Genomic DNA, 26528 nt, shown 5'->3' on the forward strand with positions numbered 1-26528 from the left:
GAGGGCCGGGCCCCACTGGAGGCACCCTTTTGTGTAAGGACCCCAGGAACCAGTCCTCCGTCTGGCCACAGGGACACTGGGTTGTGGCATTTCTCTAGCTGCTCCCCAGGGGGAGGGAAGACCTCCCTGGAGGCAACAGGCCTAGCCTCTGACCCTGGAAACACCCAGCCCAGGCCTGCCTGAGAGCCAACAAGTCAGGGGGCAGCAAATTTTTAACCAGACACATAGATCATTAACTGGGGTAGGAAGGAGTCCAAATTCAGCATCCCTCGGGGGCAGAGACCAGCTGGGCTTTGAGCCTCCTGCGGAGATGCTGGGCCCCCGAGTCTGGTCCTCTGTGAGGCAGGGGCTGAGCAGGGCCTTGTCCAGCACCGTGGGGGGCTGGGCCTCAGGGGAGGGGAGGAAGGTGGACATCTCAGGCATCTACCCCCCTGTGACCACCCCCTTCACTGCCACGGCCGAGGTGGACTATGGGAAACTGGAGGAGAATCTGCACAAACTGGGCACCTTTCCCTTCCGAGGTAAGTGGGGTCTGTCTGCTGTGGGAGTTGGGGAGATGTGAATGACCCTGGTCTCCTCAGCCAGCAACCAGAGGAGGGTACACAGGCTCTTTCGAGCTGCTCTTGGTCAGTCGGGTGCCCTGGGAGTCATTTTATTATGGGAGAGGAACAGGGGGCATTGGTCTGGAGTCAGGAAACAGGCAGGAAGCTAACTGCTGGCCTGTGATCTTGGGTTGAATCTCCTCTGCCTCAGTTTCCCCAGCTGTAAACTGTTGAAGTTCTTAGCCCAGCGTTATTGTGAGGATCAAACTAGATAATGGGTGTGAAAGCCTTTGTCAACCAGCCACTCTGTGCACATGTGAGGGTAGCGGGGTGTCACGTGGCAGCCCCGCCAGCGGGCTCATCTCCCTCAAAGCCTTGTTTGCACAATCTCTTCTGGGCAAAGCCTCCCTCGGCCAAATTAATTCCTGTCCTGGATCCTCTGACTCATTTCCCCTGTTACACATGGGCCTCCCCTCTCTGAGATCAGGGACCAGATCATATTTGTGACACTCAACATACAACACAGCCACAGGCACGATAAATGAAGATAAAAGAGGCACGATAAATGAAGATACAGAAGCGGCAAACTCTGCCCATCTTGCCCTGCCCACCCTCATCCATCACCCGTGACAGTGCCCTGAGGCAGTTCTCTCAATAGCCCTATTTCACAGACTGGGAAGCGGGGGCTCAGAGTGACGATCACTTGCCCAAGGTCACTCAGCTAATAAATGGCTGAGCTGGGGTTTGAACTCAGGTCTGACTGCACAGCCATGCTCGGTTTCACTCCACTGCACTGAATGATGAGTCGCTAGGTCAGATTCTAATAAACAGACCCTGATGGGCACCAACTTGGGAATGGAGTGGTTCCGACTGGGGTAATGCAGTGGAGCAGTTGGGAACGTGCACTCTTGATTCAAACCACAGCTCGGCCACTGACTTAGCTGTGAGATCTCTCTAAAGCTCAGTTTCCCCATCTGACACGTGGGAGTAACAATGGCCACATCATAGGAGGGTGGGGAGAAGAATCTGAGAGAATGCAAGTGAAAGCATGCTGTAAATTTTGAAGGGTATGTACATTAGAAGGTGTGGATTCCGGTGATAATGATGATTAGAATGACAGTATGATCGCCACTGCGGGCAGAGCCGCGTTGTGACAGTGCCCGCTGGCATGACTGAGACCCCATTCGTATCTCAGTGCTGAGGCGATGTGAACCTTCCCTAGCGGCCAGTGAATGCCCTGTGGACGTCCACACTGAGCAGTGACACAAACTCTAAGTACATTTCTGCTGGGGCTCAGCTCATTGGAGCCTGAAGGTTTGGGCTGAGGCTCGGATCTCTTGAAGCAAAGTGAGAAGCTCCTTGAATCTCTAAACGAAGACTCTGCTTCACCTCCCGGCTTCAAGGACACCCTAGTGCAGGGGGTGGGGAGGGTAGACTTTGCATCCAGTGTCTGCCTGCGCCCCAGGCTCTCCTCTGGACCCTTCCTTCCCCCTCCCCCCAACTCACTGCTGCAGTGGGGACAGGGGTGCCTAGGAGCACAGGCTGCAGAGGGTTTGGCAGGCTGGCCATTGGTAAACTACGCAGGCACCAGCTCCCACCTCAGCTCTCTCTTACCCCCCGCACGTGGGGGGGGGGGCGGGGCACTGTGTAGAAGAGCCCAACACCCGGAGTTAGAAGACCTGTAGGAGTTCTAGTTCTGCTAGTTACGGCGACCTTGGAAAAATCACTGAACCTCTGATCCGGCTTCCTCATTTTAGAATGGCAACTGGGCCACAGCATTCAACATAGTCCTCCCAAGGAACCCAAACCTGAGGTCCTGGCACAGATAACACCGGGCCATAGGGCCCAGTCACAGCTCCCAGGATGCAGCCAGGTTGCCTGGGAAGGGAACAATGAGCCACTCTAGCGCGAAAATCTATGTCTCTCTTGCTGGATCCTCACCCCCTTTTGCAGCCCAAACTCAGGGGCAGGGGAGGGAACCATCACGTATCACATTGCCAGGGCCTCCTGCAATGAGTTAAAGGTCCTCCAAAGAGGAGATGGGAACCTGCCCTTGATGAATTAGTGAAGAGTTAAGAGATTCTTCTGAAAGGCATTGCCTGAAACTGTGCAGCTCTATTTATTACTTACTTTTTTTTTTTCAGCATAGTTAATTTGTACTAATTATTTGAATAAAGAGTATTCTTTTTAAATAAAACTTATAACCGAAGACCAGAGGGAAGGGTTTTTGCAGAAGGGCCATTGGTCCCTGAACTCACACCCACGAACAACCTCAGAGATGAACTTTGAATTGTTATTTCCAAATGAGGTTAGTGGATGACCCCAGAGTTACTCCAGCAGGATCAGGGAGGTGATGTTTCCCAGAAAACCTTAAGCTTCTGTCTTATTCCCTTATTATGAAGGGAAGACTATGGTTTCTCGTGATAAAGTATAATATTTTGTGTATATTAAAGCCATTAGTTCGTTAAATAAAATATTTTGTTTAAAATATCACAATTTTTATAACCCTATTTGGCATTGAAAAATGTGTCATATGCCTCTGGGAGTGGCCCAGGCCTGTTTCTGCCCTGAGAGGCCCTGGGTATAATTTGGGATTGACGGTCAGACTCTCAGTTGTCTGTACCCACAGAGAGCCTGGCCAGCTGGCCCACCCACTCATAACCTGAACTCTGCCCACTTACAGGGGAGTTGGGGGCAAATTCTGGGTTTGCAGGTGCATTAAGGCAAGAGGTAGCAGCCTCCATCCTGAAATGGCCCCAGGGATCTGGGACGGGCTGAAGTCTCCTGTCCTGTGTATTCTGCCTTCTCAGCCCACTGCTTATCTTCCCCCCAATTGTGACCTCATGTTATTCCAGAATGAGCTCCTTTCTGGACCCCTTTGGCTTCCGGACCCTCTCTGTTATGGGGCTGGGGGCTGTAAGTGGGGATGGAATGCACTGAGCTGGCAGTGGGGCTCGGCCCTTCATAGAGGGAGACACTAGCCTTAGGCAGCCAGGAATGGATGCCAGCCCAGCCAAGGGGGTCTTTCAACCATGGCCAGCTTGACCCAGCAGCTTCTGCCCCTTGGGTGCCATCAGATGGGGAGGAAGAGAAACCAAAGACTGGAGGATAAGAAGGCCTGAGTTGCAGAATAGGTCATAAGCAGGAGGCAGAAGGGACTCAGAATTGGGGAAGCTACCCTTCCACTGACCTTGGGGACAGCTGTCAGGGTGGGAGAAAGGTCCCAGGCCTCAGCCCATGCCTGTCAGACTAGACATAAAGGATCCTGTGACCTCTCCCCGCCCCGCCCCTCAACCACCTTCCTCACAATGGGGTTCATTGCTGAGGTGGGAGGGGCAGCCTAGGGAGGGCACAGCGGGGGGCATGCCTGCCAGACAACCTCGGGGAGCCTGTCCTTTCAAGCATGAGCCATACCATCTGGGCTCCCCGACTCCCAGTGTGCTCTTAGCTCTGCCCGCCTGGCGTGGGGTCCTGGAGACCTTCTTGGAGCTCATCCAGCAACCATCACGCAGGGTGGTGCTGGGGACCGCCCTCTTACTCGGAGGTGGAGGCCTCATGTTGTGGATGCAGAGGAAGAGGAGAAGGAAGAAGGATTCTGAGACTGCACAAGACGAGCAGGAGCCACCAGAAAGCGACAAAGCAAGGAAGGAGAGCTGGATCAAATCGCACTTTAGCTGTTTTTCTGAAGAGAAGCTGGCTGCCGGCAGCAACCCCACCTGCAGCCACAGCGCCGGGGCCTGCAGCAGCGGTGCTGCTGCCCAGCCTGAGAGCGGCAGCGGGGAGGCCAGCACCACGATTCGTGTGGACACCTTCACCACGAGGCAAGGAGAAGAGGGCACTGCTCTTCACCGGGAGCCCTTGACCAGCAAGCAGAGGATGTCTGGGACCTCAGTGACCAAAGAGACCCACGAGGAGTCTGGGAAATCCTCGTCCACAGATGAGGCCACGTGGGCCGCCGTGGCTGCCTGTACCAAGGAGATTGACACCAAGGGGCAGCAGCTGGCTATCTCCATGTTGCAGCATGCCACGGCTTGCCAGAACTCAGGCCACCTGGAGTCCAAGGACATCAGCCAGGAGGAGCTGAAGGCCCTCGAGGAGGTGGAGATGAAGCTGAAAGGGAATTTCCTCACCCAGCAGGAAACCACCACAGCTGGTGCCAACCACACGCACACCTTCCATAGCCATTGCCACCATGGCCACCAGGGTTATCCAAGCCACCCGTGCCACAGCCTGCCGAACAGCAGCCACCAGGCCTACCAGCCCTTTAAAGCCACCTGACCACAGATGGAGATGCCCCTTCCCCCCACAGGGCTGGCACACAATCACAGGCATCCTATGTGGTCCGTATCTCCGATGGGGCAAACTATGTGGCCCAGATGCTGCTTAAATCCCTTCTTCGTCAGGCCCTCACAAGGGTCCTGGGCCCCTTGGATTCTGTGAGCAGGGTCTGCCACTGATGGCCCCTGACGGAGGGAGAGCTGGGGGGAATTGAAGCAGCTGAGACAGACTCGCAGGCCACGGAAGACCCACCGAGAGAAGATGCGCGAGGCAGATCCCAGGAGCAGCTGAGAGCACCACGCTGATGCCAGCTGCCTGGAACTGAGCCAGTAAAGCCTTGTACACCCTCACTCTGGGTCTGAGGGCTTTGTGGCCAGCCCCAGGTCTGGGCGGGCGTCTGGGGAGAGGGTCCCTCCTCCCACAGTCCTCTTCATGTGGGCTGATTCGAGACTCCATAATTCGGTCTCCCGGGTCTCAGTTTCTGGGCGTGGGGAATCTCCAGGGGGCTCAACTGCCACCGACCTGCTGCTACCAAGGAAGGAGGGAGCAGCTGGGAGTTGGGAGGAGTGGGGAGAGACAGGCTTTGAGAAGCCAGGAAGTAAGCAGGGGTGGGATGTAGGTCACCCTGTGTACTACCGCCCTCTCCCTGCCCGCACTGGGATCCGTGTTGGTGCCTCCCCACCGCCTACCTTCAAGTTACTGTACCATATGCTCTCTTGTTCATGCTACTCTTGCTGGGGCTGCCTCTGTTGCAGTACTGCTAAACCGTAGTGGGATTAGTACTACCAGTAGCTCTGCTCACCTTTTTTTGAGTGTTTAGTATATGCCATGTTGTGTGTTGTGTTACGGCACAGCCCCATGAGGAAGGTATTATGTTATCTCCATTTTGTAGGTGAGGCTCAGACGTGTAATTTTCCTGAGACAGCCTAGACAGTAAGTGATGTTGCTGGGGTCAGAGCCCAGCTTGGCCTAACTCCAAAGCCCGTACCCCGAACCCCTGCCCTGTGCTGCCCCCGAGTCCGATGCCCACCATCCCCCAGTGGGCCTATCTCTCTTATACTTATCCCTTTCCTCTTCCCACATGTCCTGATACTCGCTGTGCCCTCCGGCAAGCCTGGGACTCTCCTTGCCTCCTCTTCCTGGGTTTCACAAAGTCATTTCTGGAGCAAGCAGTGACCCCCAGTTAGGCAGTTAACGGGAGGCAGCTGTCATGAAACTTGAGAGGACTCAGCTACATGGCACTGTCTAACCTCCAGTGTCTCCTTTACATAGAACTTTCTTAGCATTTGCATCTACTATGGATTTACCAGTGGTTCCCAACCTGTGGGCCTCCAACTCCAGGAAGAAGGTGCCCAGAATCATTGCAAAGGATGGGTAAATCTATAAACACCCTAAATGTTGTCAACTGATTTTATGGAGCATAGTTGGGAGTATTTGAATATTTTTGACATTACTGATAAGTGACTTTATATAAATGTTGATGTGTGTGTGTGTGTGTGTGTGTGTGTGTATTTAAAGTACTTCATAATAGGGACTTCCCTGGCCGTCCAGTGGTTGAGACTCCACGCTTCCACTGCAGGGGGCGCAGGTAAGATCCCTGGTTGGGGAACTAGGACACCCCATGCCGCACAGCGCAGCCAAAAAAAAAAAGTACTTCATAATAAAAATCTTAGTTGGAAAAAAATGGGGTCAATCATACTGCAAAATGTTGGAAGCTGCTAATTAGATGGAAGGCGAGAGCAGTGAGGTTTGGCTTCTGAAGTGATTGTTAAAATGCATAAAATGCATGCATTTATCTGGAAGACCTTAAATCCCTTATTAAAAACTTATTACATAAAATTTCAGATTAGCTAATTATGACTTTGGAATCTTAACTTTTAAAAAGTTTCAAACTGGCAAAATTCAAATAAAGTGTGTAGTTAGCATTGTACCAATGTTAAGTCTTTGGTTCTGATCATTGTACTCTAGTTAGGTAAGATGTTGTCATTAGCGGGGGGCTGGGGGAGGGATGTATGGAAACGCCCTGTACCAGTTTTGCAACTTTCCTGTAAATTGGAAAGTAGTTCAAATTAAAAGTCAAAAACGTTTTCAGGCAATTTAGTTGAGATGATATCAAAGTTTTATTACAGTCGTGCTGCAAGGAAAATAGCTTCTAAGCAGCCAACTGAAGTATATACTCTTGGAAAGGATATTTTTATAAGAAAAGAGAATGGTTAAATCATTGTTAGACTAGATAGAAAGAAGAGAAGTTAACAGTCACTAGACTCTTGTCTGAGAGTCCGCTGGGAGAGTGGCTGGTTTCCCAGACCAAGGCTTAATTCCATTAAAGCTCATTAGGAAATTGCTTAAGCATTTCATCAGGAACTTTCATGTCTTCCTAGTGGGAGGTTATGAATTACATCATGCAAAAAAGTTCTGCCCTAGACCAGGTTTGGGACAATTTTTCTTTTATACAACAAATTATCAACGCACATGTCAACAGGCAGTGTGCTGGGTGTCACGAAGGAGGCCAAAATGAAGACACCATCTTTGATCTCGATGCTTCTAGACAAGGTAGGGCAAGTGCTGGGCAAGGACAAAATGCTATGGAGCACAAGGGAGAGGGGGATTAAGGAAAGGCTTCGTGGTTCTTGCAGCATTTGAGGGGCTGCAACTAGGGAGGTGTTCTGGGCAGAGAGAAAGGTACAGGAGCAAGGTGTAGAGGCAGGATGATGGCAGTGTGTCTGGGGACTCTGATAGTAAGTTTGGCTGGAGGGGAACATTCAGAGATAGGCAAAAGGGAAGAGGAAAAGCCCGAAAAGTGACTCCAAAGCCTCAAGGCAAAGAGAACTTAAGAGACTGTCCCATCCAATTTCCTCATTTCACAGCAGAGGCCAGTTTGAGAAATTTTGTCAAGTCCCAACAGGTGGGGGTCGGGCAGATTGAAGGGTTCTGAGGACCTCTGTGCACTTTTGAGTAGGCAGCAGGGAAGGACAAGGAATAGGTAATGGAAGTTCAGAGGAGAGATGTCCAGTGAAGGCTTGATCCCAGGAAGACTTCTCGGAGGAGGTGGCAATGATGATGGGCCAAGGGGCGTAACACTGACTGGGGATGCTACTTACATAAAAGAGACTGTGATTCCTTTTGGCCACAGTAAATCACCCTGTTGCTTGTGTGTCCTCAGCCCCGACCTACTCCCCTCACCAAGGCTTTCTGGCTCCCCAGAGCAGCCAGAATAACCATGGGGGCAAGGGAGAGAAGCTTCTGAAATGAGTCTCTTTCCTCTTAGAGCTGGAGGGGGCCTGAGAGGTTCCTGAGTGCAGCCTCCCGTCCCACACCAGCCATCCTCCCCCTCCTCAGACTGAAAGTTGCCACCCTCCACCCTCCTGATTTAAGGCTTGAGCACTCCTCTGACTAATATAATGATTACAGCTAACATATTGAATGCCAGGTTCTAGCTATTCCAAGCACTTTACAAATAGTATCTCATTGAAACTTCACAAGTCTTGAAAAAGGGCACCAATATTACCCCCATTTTTCAGTTGGGGAAGCTGAGGTTTGGTTAAACCATTTGCCCAAGGGCTCAGAGCTGGCAAGGGGCCACACTGGGAGTTAAACCCGGGCTCTGACGACCCTACTGTGCTGCTCCCTGCTTCCCCACCGCCCACTTTCCTCACTCCCCACCCATCTGGAACCCTGGCCTTTTTCTCTCCTTTAGCCCCACCTCTACACCATGGTGGCACATTAGACCTGAAACTGGACATCTGGTCAAGGAGAAGGAGGGGGGTCTTGGCAGTATCAGTTCACAGACTTCAAAGTGCTTGCTTTCTCCTACATTTTCTCATTTGAGCCTTTAAGACAGCCCTATAAGGTAGGATTGAAGTGACTTCATTGTCATCCCAAAGAAAAGGAAATGGGGTCTCAGAGAGCGATGTGACTTGCCCAGTAGCCAGAGGGACTGGAGTCCAGCGCTTGCCTGACTCTATCACACTTCCTCTCCCCCAGCCTGGCATCTCTTCCTTCTTGGGAGTCAGGCCCAGGTCGGATGCTCCCTTAAATGAAATGAGGAGAAGCCACTAGGAGTCTTGAGCACAGGGGGAGCTCAAGACCCAGCTGTCCTGCTGTTTAGGCCAAGTCCAACTGTGGGGACTGGAGGCTTCTGGAACTGACCACCAGAATGAAAGGGGACTTGGGAGTGAGTGACTGTGTCGGGAGACATGTCTGAAGCAAGAAGCCCCCTTCAAGGGGGCTGGCAGGAAATGTTGCGGAGGCAGTGGCAAGAGCTTGTTCTCTAAATTCTTAGCCAGAGGGTGCTGGTCCAATCGTGGCTGGATTGGAGCCCTCTCTGGGGTTGGCAACTCTGCAAGTGGGGTGATGCACTGGGAAATCACTGTGGCCTTATGGAGCAAGACAGAAGGAGGCTCCCACCGTAGGCCCCTAGCCTGACACGGAGGAATTGATCCTGAGGAGGCAATGCAACAGAAGCCAAAATCTATTTGCCTCAAGATGTTCCCTGCGATGTTACCAAGGCAAAAACTGGGGGAAATATGCTAAGTATCCGGTGAGCTCTTCTGGCAACCCACTCAGTGGACTTTAACGGTAGAGCGAACAGCACAGAGAGAGATTTGTGGTGTAAAGTTGTCTCCCCATCACACTGTGTCCCCTTAAGGATGACTCATAGGAACAATCTCTCTTTGTCCCAGTGCCAGGAAACTCTGTGTTTCTCCAGGACAGCTGCTTTGCTTTATCTTGATTTCTACATGTCTGTCAGCTGACCACGTTTCCCTTTTAGCTTTGACTGTCGGGAAGCTCCAAGTCAAATTTCTGGCCCATCAGAACTGTATGGCAGGGATTTTGTATACCAACATTCCCCCTGGCTTTCTTTTCTTTCCTTCCTCCCAAACGGTCTTCTATTTATTAATAATCTTCGTTTATTGTACGCTGTATTTAAGAAAAAAATTTTTGAAATGGAATGGAGAGGAGAAAGAATAGGAAAGAGAAAGTAAAACGAAAAAAGCTGAGAGGAAAATGGTTTAACATTCCGTTTAGATTCAGCTGAAAAGCATCAATTCTACTGGTCTCTCATGGATATAAAAGGGTTGACACCTTTAACTGGTAAAGTTAGAAATCTCACAGATGATGGTTAAAAAAGGAAAATGCAAAATAAAATAATGAGATGTGGGCTTCCCTGGTGGCGCAGTGGTTGGGAGTCCACCGGCCGATGCAGGGGATGCAGGTTCGTGCCCCGGTCCGGGAGGATCCCACGTGCCGCAGAGCGGCTGGGCCCGTGAGCCATGGCCGCTGAGCCTGCACGTCCGGAGCCTGTGCTCGGCGGCGGGAGAGGCCACAGCAGTGAGAGGCCCGCGTAACACAAAAAAAAATAAAAATAAAAAAATAATGAGACATCATTTTCCACCCAGAAAATTGGCAAAAATTAGTTCTGACAATACTCAGTATTGGTGTGGATGAGCACTAACATTTTTTTCTACGTGCTGCTGGGGTATGAACTGGCTAATTAGAATTTTGGCACGTGAAGATGCATTTCCATGTGACTCAGCCTTTACATGCCTAAGTATCTAAACTGAGAGAAACTTTTAAACGTGTTTGTTTCAGCATTGTCTGTAATAGCAAAATTAGGATGTATTCTAAATGTCATCGAAGGGAGAATGAAAAGTAAATTGTGGTCTAACTTCACAAGAGAATACTATACAGCAATGAAAGTGAATGAATCAGAGCTCCCTGTACTGCTGTGGCCAAGGTGCAAAGCACAATGGTGAGCAAAAACGGCAAACTGCAGTATGTTATGTAAGTGTGATTCCATTTCTATAATGTTTTAAATGGCAAAACCCATCTTATAGATTGTTTATGGGTCCAGATGTATGTTTTAAGGGTATAAAGACATGAATGGGAACAATAACCACTTGAGACACGCCAGAGATGAGGAAGAGGACGGTGACGGGGTGGGGGGCAGGTGTCGTGGGTGCTGGGTACACCGATGTGGATTCTATTATTAACTATTCTTTTTGGCATGCCTAAAATATCTCATTAAAACAAAGAAAAATAGTGTGAACCCTGTCACGGCAACTGGGTAGCACGCTCTGCCTGCATCAGGACTGGGAAGGAAATGTGTGATAAACTGTGGTGTCGGGGAGGTAGGAGCCTGGGTGAGCATAAGTCCAACATCCGCTTTTTCACAAGCACGTGGGAAGGTGTTGCCTCTCTTGCAGGCTTCGTGGTCCAAGGCTCCAACGGCGAGTTCCCCTTCCTGACCAGCAGTGAGCGCCTGGAGGTGGTGAGCCGCGTGCGCCAGGCCCTGCCCAGGGACAAGCTCCTGCTAGCCGGCTCGGGCTGCGAGTGTGAGGCCTTAATGCCCCGGCCCTGGCGGTAGCTGCTGGGGGCGGGGGCGGGCTCCCTGACCCGGGGCTGGGTCCGGTCTAGCGCTTGCTCTGTCTCTTCTGCTCTGCGCCCCTTGCTTGCGCCAGGGTCCTAGCCCAGTCCTCTGCCTCCTGCCCTCGCCCACCGCGGCCTGTAGGGAAGACTTCCTCCTTCCTCCTGCAGCCACTCAGGCCACGGTGGAGATGACGGTGAGCATGGCCCAGGTCGGGGCTGACGCCGCCATGGTGGTGACTCCTTGCTACTATCACGGCCGCATGAACAGCGCCGCCCTCATTCACCACTACACCAAGGTGGGTGTGAGGGGTGGGTGTGGGCTTGAGGTCTGGGGCCAAGAGGAAGCTGGGTGAGGCAGAGATACTGCTTGGGGAGGGGAGGGGAGATGAGAGAAGCTGGGAGCAGAGTGGTGACCCTACTTCCCATGAATGGCAGCTTTGGGAAAGGGGAGGGATGCCACCAGGTACCAGCTGTGTGACAGTGGGTGACTGACCTAACCAAGCTGTATTGCTGTTTCCTCCCCTCCCAAACGGGAGGAATAATGGAATCTTCCTCCAGGGTGGTTGTGAGGACTAAATTCAATCAAAACATAAAGGACTTAGAACTGTGCCTGGCACACAGAATGCACTCCTAAGTGTTAGCCAGGACTAGTGCTTGCAGTCAGGGTGCATAGCACTGTGACTTCTAGCCCAGCAGGTGGGCCAGTCCCGGTAGCCCTGCAGAGACCCAAGCCTGGACCGCCTCAGGCCTGGGGCAGCTGCCCTCTCCTCTCTTCTCTGTGCCCCTCAGGTTGCTGACCTGTCTCCAATTCCTGTGGTGCTCTACAGCGTCCCAGCCAACACGGGGCTGGACCTGCCTGTGGATGCGGCGGTCACGCTTTCCCAGCACCCGAATATCGTGGGCATCAAGGACAGCGGTGGTGATGTGAGTGGCAGCAGCCCTCGGCTGGGGCGCCCTCCTCCTCTTCTCTTTTGCTACCAACTTCCGGGCAGCTCTGGGACCCGCTTCAGTCCTGGGCTCCCGCGTGGGTTCCCTCTGTCCTGTGGGCTCTCTGGGGCTCATCTGAACTTTGAGGCATCTCTCTGGGACCTGGGCTCTCATTCTCCCACACTTGCCCAGCCCCCATCCAGGCTGGTGGCAGAGCTTGTGGGCCCAGCTCTCACACCAGGTTTGCCGTTACAGGTGACCAGGATCGGGCTGATTGTTCACAAGACCAGGAGGCAGGACTTCCAGGTGTTGGCTGGATCGGCTGGCTTCCTGCTGGCCAGCTATGCCGTGGGTAGGCCTGTCTCTGCTCTCACAATGTGATGCGTGACCAAGATATACGCAGGCAGCTGGGTTCTGCTGGGAGAGATGGTGAGGGCCAGGACTGGGTGTAGAGGGGGCCTTTGCCAGCCTGCCTGCTCAGAAACCTCAGAGGTCTGGCACACTGCTTACTTATCTGAATAGTGGGTGCTTGTGGGTGACCTTGTTGGGCAGAGGAGGGTGGCCGAGTACAATCCCTGGCCTGTAGGGGGGATGCCTACAGTTTGCTCGAAGTCCCAAGCTCCCTGCTTAGGTGACAAACTTAGCTCCTTTAATCTCACCTTGTAAATCATTCTCTGAGGGAAGAGGCCTTGGGGCCCTTCCCACTAGTCTGGGAGTGCATTTTCCTCTCTCCGTGGGTCCAGGCCAGAATGAATTGTCAGGCCTGCGGGGTTGGCCTGGGGATCTTCAGCTGTCTGATCAGACTCTGTTCCAGTCCAGGATCCTAGGAATGTCACCATTAGACCCACTGCTCTTATCTGCTTGGGGTCAAGGTCCTTGGGTTCAGACTGGATTTGAGCCATGGAGCGGAGGGAAGCATCTGCTCCCTTCAGCTAAAGCCCCAGTGAGTGTAGATTTGAGTTACTTTTCCAACGATGCAGGGGAAAATGCTGGTTCCTATTCTCTCTTGTCTCTGCAGACTTTGACTTGTAGTATAGGTCCTGTGTAGCTCCCCTCTGCCTTGTCACAGTCTCTAAAGGGGAGAGTAGAAGGGACCCATTTATGCTTCATTCCTGAGAGTGTGGCAGATGGAAATATCACAGGCTCTGGAAGTTGGGGATCTGAGCTGGAATCCGAGCTCTGCCATTTATTCACTGAGAACCAACAGGGCAAAGTACATGACCTTTCTGGGCCTAGTTTCTACTCTGCAAAGCAGGGAGGTGTTATGAGGGTTAGAGAGCATTGGCCCTATGTCTGCCATAGTGCTCAGCACATAGTAGGTTTTCAATAAATGGCATCTATATTAGCTCATTCGAGCTATATTAGCATTAGGTTGAAATGCCTACTCTCTCTCCAGTCTTGAGGCCACTCTGCTTTGAGTCACCCCTAACTAGCTTTGGAATCACACTCACAGGCTGGCAGAAGTGGCAGGAACCTCTGAGATCACAGCCAGCCCGTTTTCATTGCCCACATGAGAACAAAGAGAACCGGAGAGGGTTGATAACTTGTCCAAGTTCATGCAGCCAGTGGGAGGAAATGCCGGGTCTCCTGCCTCTGTCTAGTGCTCTTTCCCCTCCCCTAACCTCTCCCTCACTGCTGTCCCAGGCTGAATTCACTGCGGGGAATAAAATTTCAGTAGAGCAAAGGCTTCCCATCCACTCCATCCCCTTCCAGGGCTGATGAGTCAGGGGGCTATTGGAGGATCGTGGAGGTGTCAACTGGCAGGTGGGACTCTACTCTGCAGGGGGTGGGGGGTGGAGGGAGGGGTGTGCAGGGAAGGAACTGTCCTTGAGTTAGCCTTCAGGCTCTGCTCCCTGCCCCTCAGCCTGTGGGAGTCTATTTTGAATATGCTGGAAATGTTCTCTCTGGAAATCTGTGAACTCACAGAGCATGTCTCAGATATGGCTAACCAGTGGCCTAGAAATGCACAGCCTGTCTGCCCAGAACAAAGAGGTGCTGGGGACCAGGATTTGGAATTCTCTACAGGCAGAGGCTCTGGCTGGTATTCTGCATCTTACTCTGTGGCAGGAGCTGTAGGGGGCGTGTGTGCCCTGGCCAATGTCCTGGGGGCTCAGGTGTGCCAGCTGGAGCGACTCTGCCTCACAGGGCAATGGGAAGATGCCCAGAAGCTGCAGCACCGCCTCATCGAGCCAAACACTGCGGTGAGTTCCCAGCCAATGGACCCAGAGTGGGGGTGGTCTGTGTCCTCATTGGAACAGGAGCCAGTGCTGGCACAGGGGTCCCCACTTGGTCTCTTCCCTTTCAGAAAGTCCTTTTAGAGAACATCCCAGTGTGGGAACACTTTGTGCCTCCCCAGAAAATCTTGACTTCAGGAACAAAGTCGAACCACATTGGTTCTCAAACTTACGTATGCATTAGAATTCATTTAGGGAGCTGTTAAAATTCTACTCCTTTAGGCTCAGGAACAGTCATTGAGACAAGCATCCTGGGTGATTGTGACATCAGGAATCCTGGAACCTTACTTAGAGATGCCCTGCCTAAAGAGAGGGAAACATGGGCCTTTATGTCAGCTTTATAAGGGGCCAGATCCTGAAAAATAGAATGATTGAGAGTAATAAAGGAGTGGAAAGGCTGGAGGTATTCAGAGCGCAGCTTTCCCAGGAAAGTCCTGTCTTCAAATAATCCATTCTGTAGTCAGACTGTGTACCCCAACTCTGCTGGGCAAGTCAAGGAGAAGAGGCAAGATGGAATGCTTGTCAATTGCAGGCAGTGCTGTGCTGAGCCATATTGGAGTCTGAGGCATAAAGAAAAACGTGTGTCCCTGGAGACATGTTTTTATTCATATTTTAAATTAAACTTTTAATTTTAGGATTATTGTAGATTCACGTGAAATTATAAGAAACAATACAGGGAGATCCCAAGTACCCACTACCCTGTTTCCCCCAATGGTAACATCTTAAAAAGCTATAGCATGAAATTACAGCCAGGATTTTGACATGTATACAGTCAAGATACAGAATATTTCCAGCACTATGAGGATCCCTCGTGTTATCCTTTTAGAGCCACACCTACTCACCTCCTGCCCCCACCCCCTCCTTAACCCCTGGCATCACAAATATGTTCATTTTTATAATTTTATCAGTTCAAGACTGTTATATAAATGGAATCAGATAGCCTATAACCTTTTTATTTCCTCTATGAACAAATCTTTTTAGTCTGTAACCTTTTGAGATTTGCTTTTTTCACTCAGCATAATTTTCTGGAGATTCATTCAGGCACATGTAAGCAATAGTTCCTTTTTATTGCTGCACAGTAGTTCATGGTGTGGCCATAAACAGCTTGTTTAACCATTCTCTTGGTGAAGGAAAGCTGGTTGTAAAGCTGCTGTGTACATTTACGAACAGGTTTTTGTGTGACCATAAATTTTCATTTTCCTGGGATAAATACACAATTGGTGGGTCGTATGTTGTTTGCAAGTTTAGTGTTTTAAGAAACTGTTTTCCATAGTGAGTGTACCATATTGTATTTACATCAGTGTAAATGTATGCATGACCCAGTTTCTCTGCATCCTCACCAGCATTTGGTGTTGTGACTTTTTTTTTTTTTTTTGCCATTCTGATAGGCATGTTGTGACATCTCGTGGTTTTAATTTACATTTTTCTGATGGCTAATGCTATTGAACATCTTGTCATGTATTTATTTGCCATCTATATATCCTCTTAGATGAAATGTCTGTTTATGTCTCTTGCCCATTTTCCAACTGGATTTTTTTTTTTTTAACTGTTGAGTTTTGGAAGTTCTTTATACCTTCTAGATACTAGTCCTTTGTCAAAAATGTGGTTTGCAAAGATTTTCTCCCAGTCTGTAGCTAGTCTCGTCATTCCCTTAACAGATCTTTTACAGAGCAAAAGTTTTTAATCTTGAGGAAGTCTAATTTATCAATATTTTCTTTTATGTTTATGCTTTTGATGCAAGTCTAAGAACTCTTTGCCTAGCACTAGATTGTAAAGTTTTTCTATTTTTTTCCTAAAAGTTTTATATTTTACAAGCCTGTGACCCATTTTGAGTTAATTTTTGTAAAACGTATGAGACTTAGATCAAGGTTCATTTTTTTTTTCTGTTCTTTTTTGGCCTGTAGATATCCACTTGCTCCAGCACCATCTGCTGAAAAGATGGATCTTTCCTTTACTGAATTACTTTTGCACTTTTGTCAAAAATCAGTTGGGTGTATTTGTGTAGGTCTATTTCTGGATTCTCTGTTCTCTCCATTGATCTATCCCTCTGCAGTACCATACAGACTTGATTATTGTAGGTGTGTAATAAATCTTAAAATCAGATTTTAAGATTTTAAGCTAGACTGATTCCTCCCACTTTGTTCTTTTTTTCCCCAAAAAATTGTTTTAACTAATCTAAATCCTTTGTCTTTCCATATAAATTTTAGAAAAATATTGTGTATGTCTATGAATACTTGCTGAAATTTTGATAGGAATTGTGTTAAACCTGTACACCAATTTGGGAACAATTGACATTTTTATTGTGTTGTCTTCAAATCCTTGAATATGGTTATGTCTCCATTTATGTAGACCTTCGTTGATTTATTTCATCAGCACTTTGCAGCTTTTGGCAAACCAGTCCTATACAAGTTTTGAGAGATTTACACCCAAGTGGCTCATATTTTTTGAGTGATTATAAATGATATTGTATTTTTAATTTCATTATTCATATGTTCATTGCTAGTATGTATAGAAACACAGTTGATTTTTGCTTCTTTATGTTGTATCATATGACTTTGATGAACTCACTTATGGGTTCTATGAGATTTTTTTCTATATTCCTTGGGATTTTCTACATAGACAATCATATCATCTACAAATAGGGGATGTTTTATTTCTTTCTTTCTGATCTACATACCTTTTATTTCCTTTCTTGCCTTATTGCACTGGCTAGAACTTCCTGCACTATGTTGAATAAGAGTAGGGAGAGTGGACATCCTTGCCTTGTTTCTGATCTTAAAGAAAAGCATTCAGCCTTTCACCGTTAAGTGCAATGTTAGCTATAGGTTTCTGTAGATGCTGTTTTTCAAGTTGAGGAAGTTCTCCCTCATTCTAGTTTTCAGAGAGTATTTAAAAATCATGAATGGGTGTTTAATTTTTGTCAAATTTTTTCTGCATTGATTGATTTGATCATGTGATTTTTTTCCTCTTTAGCCTGTTAATATGGTAAGTTACATTAATAATTTTCAAATATTGAACCAGACTTACATCCCTGGGATAAACCCCACTTGCACATGGTGTATAACTTTTTATATATTGCCAAATTCCATTTGTTAATATTTTATTAAGGGTTTTTCCTGCCTATATTCATGAGCGATATTGGTATGTAGTCCTTTTTCTTTCTTCCTTCCTTCCTCCCCGCCACCCCTTCCTTTCTTTCTTTCTTTCTTTCTTTCTTTCTTTCTTTCTTTCTTTCTTTCTTTCTTTCTTTCTTTCTTTCCTATCTTTGTCTGATTTTGGTATCAGGGTAAAAATAGCTTCATTAATTGATTGGGAAGTGTTCTCTCCTCTTCTGTTTTCTGGAAGAGGCTGTGAGAATTGGTGTTAAGTCTTCTTTAAACATTAAAAAACAATTCTCCATTGAAACCATATGGGCCTGGAGATTTCTTTTTTGGGAGTTTAGAAATAATAATGGCTCCACACTAGGCCTCTACGGATACCTCCCTAGCTGGAAGGGGTAGAAGTGCCTTCTTACTGCTACTTGTGTGGCCTCCACTGACATCTTTTTTTTTTTTTTTTTTGCGGTACGTGGGCCTCTCACCGTTGTGGCCTCTCCCGTTGCGGAGCACAGGCACCGGACGCACAGGCTCAGCAGCCATGGCTCACGGGCCTAGCCACTCCGCGGCATGTGGGATCTTCCCAGACCAGGGCACGAACCCGTGTCCCCTGCATCAGCAGGCGGACTCTCAACCACTGCGCCACCAGGGAAGCCCTTGCATTTTTTTTTTTTAATATTGCATTAAATATTTGTCTTGTGACTGAGTTTTGCCTCTGAGGCAATAGTCCCAGATGGAGCTTGGCAATGTTTTCTTTGGGAAAGTGGTGGGCGGGCTCTAGATTTCCCTCACAGTTTATATCTTTACCTCAAAAGGACAGATAAACTCAGATTTAGAGAAAGGACAGCTGAGGAGGCAAGCACGAGTTTCCCTGGATGTGAAGGTTCTCCTGGGATAGGACGGGCTACAGATAGGGTGTAAGAATTGCAGAAATGAGGGCCTTGCAGCTGAGCCCCATCAGGGCCCAGGCTGTACTATACATTCTGACATTCCACTGGGGCGGGACCTCTGCTCTCCCACTCCCATCTGCTTGTGAGAGAGAAGGTCCCAGAACCTGCAGACCACCCGGATAGGAAGAGGAGTTTCCAGGCCGCTTGAGGTCTGGCCTAAATAGTGGCATTTTTCTCATCCAATTCTTGTGACATGGCGTAGATGTTGTTACCTCCTAATTTGATAGACGAAGCAGCTTGGGCTGTCCTTTGGGAAGAGAGGATACTTGCTGCCTTCCTAGCCCTTGGCATGCCATCCTGCCTTACCCTTCACTCTGTGCCCCGTCCTGTGCCAACTCTGGGCACACACTCAGGAATGTCTGGAACACCTTTCTGCTGCCCGGGCTCTAGGCTCAGCCACCCCAAGAGCAGCTTGGTGTCACCTTATTGCCCTGCCCTGCTCGAACACAATGTGTGTCCACCGCCCTCCCACCCAGCCGGCCTCCTGCCCAGGCTATATTTAGGATTTTCCCTGTTTTTTACCTCCAAAGCGTTCAACCCTTTCTCAGCATCTGAAGAGGGGCAAATCAGAGATCTTCAGACCCTTATGTTGAAGAAAGCTTTCCTCTAGGTACTTCTTGTTTCCATCGTCTTTCCCACCCTAGTCAGGTTTTGGGTGAAATGCTCAGGTTATTAGAACATGATGGGGGCCAGGTCTGGGAGGAGGCTTGCTAAAGTCTACTGGCCTCTAGTGGTGAATAGTTATTAGCCAGACATTCATCAGTGGTTCCCAGCCTCTCTACCCCAAACAACCTCTTTTATTAGTTTTACCCTTCATGAAGCCCATATTTCTAAGATTTTATTTCCCTCAAAATGAAACTTTATTAAGTAATAATTACTTTCTTAGTTTTTAGGTAGTCAAAGATTAATCTAACACTTCCCATCAGCATGAAACAACCCGTTGCTATGCTAAACACAAAGAAACTTGATTCTTCATTTTCTGTAAAACTCCATGCATGATTTTAAATTAGATCTCCCACTACAATGGAAAAGACTTTAGAGATCGTGTTATCCGGCCCCCTCGTGTTTTAGGCAAGTGAACTTGCTCAGAGATAAGTTAATGATACAAGGTTACAGAGTGAAACTTCTTCGGACAAGGATGCATTGTTTTCCCTGTGAGAGCATTTGGAGTTGGGGTCAGGGAGGAGCTATGGGTGCATGGGGAGGGACCCTGCTGCGGGGGCAGTAGAGGTCTGGGCTGTTCAGACTCTCCACTCCTGGTGTGCCCTGAGTCAGGTTCCAGGGAACTGGGCTGCAGACCAGTGAGTCTCTACCGCCCAGACCCACAGCGCTGCTGCCTTCTCCCATCCCAGTTTGAGGACCGAATGCCACTCTCCTCCCCGATGGGGCGGATTTCTCTCCTAAAACCAAAGCAGGTGCCTTCCTTCATTCTAGGTTTTGGCATTGTGTTCTCTACTGCCGACCTGCCTTCTGGTGACCTACCCTGGGTGTCATAGATTTGGTAGTTAGTATACTGGGAGGGAAGGGTGGGAACCCTAACTTTCTGCAAGTGACACATGTCTGGGTCCCAGATGTGTGTGTGCAGGGGACTCCCCAGTCTTTTCTAACAGGCCCTGCTCCTCAGGTGACCCAGCGCTTCGGGATCCCGGGGCTGAAGAAAACCATGGACTGGTTTGGCTACTACGGAGGCCCCTGCCGCGCCCCCTTGCGGGAGCTGAGCGCTCCCCAGGAGGAGGCACTGCGCCTGGATTTCACCAGCAACGGCTGGCTCTGAGCGTGAGGACGGGACGGCCGGACCGCGCCCATCCCAGCCTCTTGCCTTGCGGTAGCAGCCTGAAGAGGAACGCGGGGGGACGAGGGTTCAAGGCCCCTCTTCTTACTTCAGTCATCCAGGTAGCCTCTCTCCAGGCGCTGCCATGCATGCTTGTTTCCTGTTCTCCCGGCCCCATGACCTCTCGCATTTGTATCCTGAACTCTGGGTCTCTAGAGACCTTCAGTCTGGGAAGGAGCAATGACTTACTTGTCTCTCTACTGTGCTTTTCTATCCCCTGAGACACGTGAACCAGGAGCCAGAGGGGAAAGTCACGGGGGCAGTTGGGCACAGAAAGGCCATGTTTTACTGAAAGGAAGACTGCTTAGACTTGGGGGTACAAACCTGAGTCCAGCACAGTGCAGCAGGAAGCCAGGGTGACTCCTGAGAAGCCAAGTTCTGACTCCTTCCAGGGGAAGCAATAGGTTGGGAAACCTGATCAGAAAGGTGTCACTGGTCTTTCAAAGACACCCCCCGCCCCCCGCAAGCTGCATTCTAATCCTTTCCTAAATCTATTTTGATTGATCTCTCATATTGTCTCTAGCCTTGATCCCAACCATCACGTGCACCAGTGAGACAGCCCAGTGGCTTGCCAGAACTGGTAAATAATGACACCTGGTGGATAAATGTTCCATTCTAGAAGGCTATTCTAGCCAACCCAGGTCTGAAACATTAGGAAAGGGGACTTGGCCTGAGATAGGACCATCCTCTTGCCTATACACACTCTGCTTTTATTGTTAGGAAAAATTACTTTGTTACTGCAATAAAGTTGAATAAGTTAAATTAGTGTGGCTATGTACAGATTAACACTCCACTGCTATGCAGAGCTTAGGTTTCCAGCCCAGATATCAAGAACCTTCCCAGAGGCAATTTAGTTCCCAAGGTCTGTGTTTTCCCAGCTCTGAGAGAGGCCCTAAGAATACTGAGCAAACATAACCATTAGATTATTGGAGGCCTAGGGGAAAAGTTATTGACGTTTTAAATGGTAGAGGTAAGAGGCAAATAGGTTCAAGTGAGATATTTAGAAACACTTAGCACATTCATTTAAAAGGCTGCTTTCTCTAAAATGTTCAACCTTGGGAATTCCCTGGCGGTCCAGTGGTAGCAATCCGTGCTCTCACTTCCGAGGGCCTGTGTTCAATCCCTAGTCAGGGAATTAAGATCCCACAAGCAACGCGGCAAAAAAAAAAAAAAAAAAAAAAAAGTTTAACCTTATTCAGTGATATCTGACTAGTGGCAGAAAACCTGAGATGAATTTTTTAAAAACTACTCTCGTAATAAATAAATAAATAAATAAAAACTACTCTCGTTTAAAAGAAAGGTAAACAGATCCTTGTTTAGGGCAAGGGCTAAAGGAGAGAATATAAAAGGTATCAAATCTTCAGCAGAAACTGGGCATCTGGTTGGCACTGAAGCTTGGGGCTTAGCACCTGGGCTCTTCTCACAGGCAACTTCTGGAAGATCTGGGCTCAGAGGAGAATCAGGTTTAGGGATGGGGCAAAAAGTTAGGGCTAAGGAGGCAGCCTAGTATACTGGTGAAGAGCTCAGTCTCTGGGATTTCCATTCTTGGATTTGCACCTTAGTGTCTGCAAGACCTTAGAAAACTATTTAACTGCCCTGAACCTCATCTGTAATACAGGGATAATAATGGTACCTTCCTCTCAGGGCTTATAAGATCATGCAAGTGAATGGGTTAGCATGGAAGGTGAACGTTCAGAGAAAGACTTGCCTGAGGTAACCCAACAGGTGTGACAATAAATGGTCTCAGGACTTGGGCACCCTGACATTCAAGGTGATGAGGAATTCAGTGGAAAGTGCTTTGGAGTCAAAAAGTCCCAGATACAAATCCCACCAAGCTCTGCCACTTACTAGTTTGGGCAACCTGAGCCTGCCTGGCTTTTTTTTTTTTTTTTTTTTTTTGCGCCACACGGGCCTCTCTCTCACTGCTGTGGCCTCTCCCGTTGCGGAGCACAGGCTCCGGACACGCAGGCTCAGCGGCCATGGCTCACAGGCCCAGCCGCTCCGCGGCATGTGGGATCTTCCCGCACCAGGGCACGAACCCGTGTCCCCTGCATCGGCAGGCGGACTCTCAACCACTGCGCCACCAGGGAAGCCCTGCCTGGCTTTTTTGTGTGTGTTTTTTTATAATGTTCCTACCTTGCAGAATTAGATGATATTATGTAGTAAAGTGTGCAGTGTCAGTTTCAAGCCCCCATCTATAATTAACTTTTAGAAATAGCAAATGGGTCAATATTCATAAGGGTGTACAGCAAGAGAGTCAAGAAAACTAAGTATAGGCAGTTCTGGTGATTTGTTTATTCCTCATAAACACTTGTTTCTACAGTACAATTCAGAGAATAAATAGAGGCACACGGCTCTAATTTCCACCACAATCTGCTGTTGAGGAGACATTCAGTGTGAGGATAAGGGGCTGAGGGGGGGCATGTTTGGGTCACAGGGTAACTGGAGGCCTCTGTGATGAACTGTGCAGGGATCCAGTCGATCAAGATCTGATCCCTAGGCCTGATGGCCAAGGCTCATGGTGGAAGAGTTACAGTGAACCAAATGCTCTTTTAGTTCACTGCCATCCCAAGATGGGTCCAATTCTACCTGAACCCCAAGGGATTGAGGTGGGTCTGACCTACTGGTCCACTGGGAAGAAGCTGTGTCAGCCCAAGCCATCCTTAAGGATTTAGTTCACTCCATGACAGGGCCTGATGGGACCCACAGATATCTGCCCTTGCCCTGGAGTTAGTTATAAATACAAGTTATAAGATGACTGTTTATATCGGTTTCTTTCTGACTAAAGGGATCCTTTCCCATGTCTAAGGAAGGAGAGAGGAGCACAAATTATCTGTTTGTAAAGTCAAGGGAGAGGGAAATAGCACTCACTGAACCCTTCACAGGGGCAATAAGCAGACACGAGGACCAGTCTGGTCAGACAAAGGGGAAGGCCTGGGGCCGTGATGCCAGCCAGAAGCGAATGCAGGGTAACATACAGCACAGCTCTGGCCTTGGCGTCCTCAGGACCGCTGTACTGTCTGAGCCACGCCTGTCGTTTTCCTTATTTCTCCAGGGCAGCGCAGAGCACTGGCCCTCATCTGGGGCTGGGATCATCTGCCCCGAATAGAGGCAGAAGGAAGAGACTCTGTATCCCTTGGCAGAAAATGAAGTAGCAGGTCTGCACCGGCTGACCCACGGTGTTAGGGACAGAGAGTACCAACGAGCGAGCAAGAGAAGGGCAGGGCACACCGGGTACCACTGCTGCAAGGCCAGCGGCCCTAGCCTCAGACCTTCTGTAACCGAAGCCCTGCCTGGCAGGTGACGGGGCCCCTCCCGGGACTTCTGCTCCATGGTCATTCTCATCTCCTCTCACATCGGATTCTTTTGTTCACCCCCAGCGGGTGGCGGGGCGTTGCTGTCAGCTGGGCGCAGCGCCAGGTCAGGCGGTGAGGCTCCGGGCTGACTTGGAGGCGCTCTGGGCCCGCTGAACCACCGCCGAGCACTTCTCGCGCCGCAAAAGCTTGTTGTTCTCGAACAGACCTTCGTTGCGGGGTATTCCGTGAGAACCATCGGGGAAAGTCAGCAGGCCTTTGAGGGGGACAGAGAAAATATGGGTGTGACAGTGGCATTAGTGGCTGGGAGGTCTGCTTGCTACGTAGAGGCAGAGGGAGAGAAAAGTTTGCAGCCCTTGGGTACTCTATTGGTGAGTCCGATGACCCGGCATCGGCGCCCAGTCACTATGCATTGCTGGGCATCCACAGGAGGATTAAAGCTGCAAAGGTGTCCTTCCACCCATTTATGCTTGTCAGTCACCTGTCCTGCTGGCCCGCAACTTACCCAAACCATCCACTCTGCCGTTTTTAAATTCCCCCTCAAAGGTCATGTTGTCATGTCGAATGAAGACTCCAACGCCGTTGAACTTGCCCTGGGCAAACTCCCCCTCATACCTGCAGAAACACGAGATGTCAGCCTTCAGGATAACTGAGTCAGGCAGCTGCCAACACCAAATGTGTGGTTTATCAACGCCAAGGAGCAAAGCTGATTCCACTCTTCCAGAGCTCCCACCCACCCACCCAGCAGAGAAGGGTCAGAGAGTGTGTATGATACGAGGCTCTAATCTCAAGGAAATAACCTAAGAGGACAGTGGTGGGGTGGGAGGTCACTGACCTCCTTGCCATTTCAAATTTTAGATGTATTTATAAAGTAACCAATAAAAGAACGAACGCTACTCCTTGCCTGTTTTCAGAGGGCCCGGGACAAGCTCAGGTTTGACCAGATGTTTCTCATTATCCCTTTTAGAACAGAACTTCCCTTCCCTAGTTTAAGGCTGAGAAAGGAGTGATGACCCAGTACCCACCTCGAGCCATCTGAGAAGGTTAGTACCCCGAAGCCATTAAAGAGCCCATTCTCAAAATGGCCCAGGTAGGTGCCACCATCTGCAAACATCAGTTGACCAAAACCATGTCTGCGGCCTGAGCAAAGAGAAGACGGGTGTCAGGTTGGGATGGGGCAGCTTCAGGGTCCCCTCTCACAGTCCAACATCCCTTGCCTTGCATCACCCCACCCACAAAGGAAAGAAGAGAAGCAGTGACATTAGCAGGGCAGAGAACTATTACCCAGAGTAATAAGCTGGCCTCTAAGATCTTCCCTTCTTAAGTCACAACCATCAGATTTGGAGCAGGTCTCTCCAAGTATGAAGATAAGAGAGCACTGAAAAATCACAATAGCTTAAAAAAATTTTAAATAAAAATCACAATAGCTAACTTCACAGGGCCTTCACTATGTGCCATACACTCTTCTAAGCACTTTGTATTTATCACCTTATTTAATCCTCACAACAACCTTAGGAGGTAGGCCCAATACTATTATTATTCCCATTAACAGATGCAGAAACCAAGGCAAGGAGAAGATTAAAAACTTACTCAAGACCACAGAGCAACTACAAGTGGTAGAGCAAGACAGCAAATGCAGCTGGCAGACTGACTCTGGAGCCCTTGACACTTAACTGCCTTGACACTCTGAGAAAAAAATTAAAGTACCCTCCAACACCATGAAGCTGCTGGGCAAACCTAACAGCCTGACTGGCAATACTAGTTTGAGCTTTGTTCCATCAATAGGGCTGTGCTTACCCACTGAACTGACCAGAGAACAGAGCAAGATACTGGAGAAGCAGCAATGCCATTCCGGGTACAAGGGCGCTCTTTTGGTGGATAGAGACTGCCCAGCAGAGCCTCGAGAAGACTCTCCTCTTAAAAGGTCACGTTAAAGGGGACAGTAGGTGTTTGGGAGGCAGGAGAAAAGGCTGTGGATGTACGGGGGCAAGGTCACATCCCATGTGCACAATTTCTCCTCTCAAGGCTCAAAAATTCATCAGCTGCAGGGATCTACCATGAAAAGAATGAGGCGTCTGGAAAGGGTGTGAGCTGCTCTTCGTTGGCACGACTATAGAGAGTTAAGTCTCCTCGGGGCAGTTCCGGGTTTGCTAGGACTGGACCCGTGAGACTTTTAAGTGGCCAGACTGTTTCCAAACTGAACACCATTAAAGTGCTTCCTGTATAGCCTCAGGCTGGAGGAATTCTGCCCTTCCTATGAATAGATACTTCCAAATGTAATGAGCTGTCACAGTAAATTCAAGGCAATGAATGTCATCTGCTCTTGAGTGTCTGCCCTAATTTCTTCCTTAAGATTCACTAGAATCAAGTCATTACAATGAATCTGTACTTTGCAATTTATGGGCCCTAAAAATAATTCATTTTGCTCTGCTGAGTACCTTAGCATTTATAAAAACAATTCCCAAGTAATACCACTAAAGGGTAAAAGAGTGTTGGGGGGGGCTTCCCTCGTGGCGCAGTGGTTGAGAGTCCGCCTGCCGATGCAGGGGACACAGGTTCGTGCCCCGGTGTGGGAAAATCCCACATGCCGCGGAGCGGGTAGGCCCGTGAGCCATGGCCTCTGAGCCTGCGCGTCCGGAGCCTGTGCTCTGCAACGGGAGAGGCCACAACAGTGAGAGGCCCGCGTACCGCAAAAAAAAAAAAAGAGTGTTGGGGGTTCTCCTGGAAGGCCAGTGGTTAGGACTCGGCACTTTCACTGACATAGGCCCAGGTTTAATCCCTGGTTGGGGAACTAAGATCCTGCAAGCCACGAGGCGTGGCAAAAAAAAAAAAAAAAAGAGTGTTAAAACACTTTAAATTTAGAAGTGGGAAGATTTAACTTATTTCTGGAGATTGGAGTAACAATAGCATTTTCCAATTCCTTTATTTATAATCCTAAAATCAAATAAAGGAAAGGCACTCTTTGGCTTTAGAAGTTAGAAATGAAGA

At 49.1% G+C, this 26528-nt stretch overlaps 3 protein-coding genes across 4 annotated transcripts in view; 2 read left to right on the forward strand and 1 right to left on the reverse strand.

Annotated features, from left to right (window-relative positions):
• Window positions 1-26422, forward strand: HOGA1 (4-hydroxy-2-oxoglutarate aldolase 1). Its single transcript, XM_022569133.2, has 7 exons — window positions 1-521; window positions 11027-11155; window positions 11358-11485; window positions 11979-12113; window positions 12372-12468; window positions 14184-14317; window positions 20020-26422. The coding sequence occupies exons 1-7, from the start codon at window positions 311-313 to the stop codon at window positions 20167-20169; spliced, it is 984 nt and encodes a 327-aa protein (XP_022424841.1). The 5' UTR covers window positions 1-310; the 3' UTR covers window positions 20170-26422.
• On the forward strand, window positions 2180-10926 carry C16H10orf62 (chromosome 16 C10orf62 homolog). Its single transcript, XM_022569132.2, has one exon. It carries the CDS (start codon window positions 3780-3782, stop codon window positions 4818-4820), a length of 1041 nt encoding a protein of 346 aa, XP_022424840.1. The 5' UTR covers window positions 2180-3779; the 3' UTR covers window positions 4821-10926.
• MORN4 (MORN repeat containing 4) overlaps window positions 22502-26528 on the reverse strand; it is a 12271-nt gene continuing 8244 nt past the window's right edge. For both annotated transcript variants that reach the window (XM_022569147.3, XM_089897982.1), the window contains exons 3-5: window positions 24566-24680; window positions 24046-24155; window positions 22502-23796 (exon numbers count right to left, since the gene is read on the reverse strand). In XM_022569147.3, the coding sequence (XP_022424855.1) occupies window positions 23648-23796; window positions 24046-24155; window positions 24566-24680 (374 nt within the window). In that variant the 3' untranslated portion in view covers window positions 22502-23647. The remainder of the gene's footprint in view (window positions 23797-24045; window positions 24156-24565; window positions 24681-26528) is intronic.

Source organism: Delphinapterus leucas, chromosome 16 (genome assembly GCF_059928025.1).
Source record: "Delphinapterus leucas isolate spDelLeu-1000000601 "Yukka" chromosome 16, BTC_Dleu_Yukka2, whole genome shotgun sequence".
NCBI classification, from domain to species: domain Eukaryota; kingdom Metazoa; phylum Chordata; class Mammalia; order Artiodactyla; family Monodontidae; genus Delphinapterus; species Delphinapterus leucas.

What these genes read in the sequence shown, in the direction of transcription:
- HOGA1 (XM_022569133.2), top strand. Translation starts at nt 311, where the DNA reads ATGCTGGGCCCCCGAGTCTGGTCCTCTGTGAGGCAGGGGCTGAGCAGG. An exon ending in GGGCACCTTTCCCTTCCGAG is followed by an intron (nt 522 to 11,026) that starts GTAAGTGGGGTC and finishes CCTCTCTTGCAG; the next exon opens with GCTTCGTGGTCCAAGGCTCC. An exon ending in TCAAGGACAGCGGTGGTGAT is followed by an intron (nt 12,114 to 12,371) that starts GTGAGTGGCAGC and finishes TTGCCGTTACAG; the next exon opens with GTGACCAGGATCGGGCTGAT.
- C16H10orf62 (XM_022569132.2), top strand. Translation starts at nt 3,780, where the DNA reads ATGCCTGTCAGACTAGACATAAAGGATCCTGTGACCTCTCCCCGCCCC.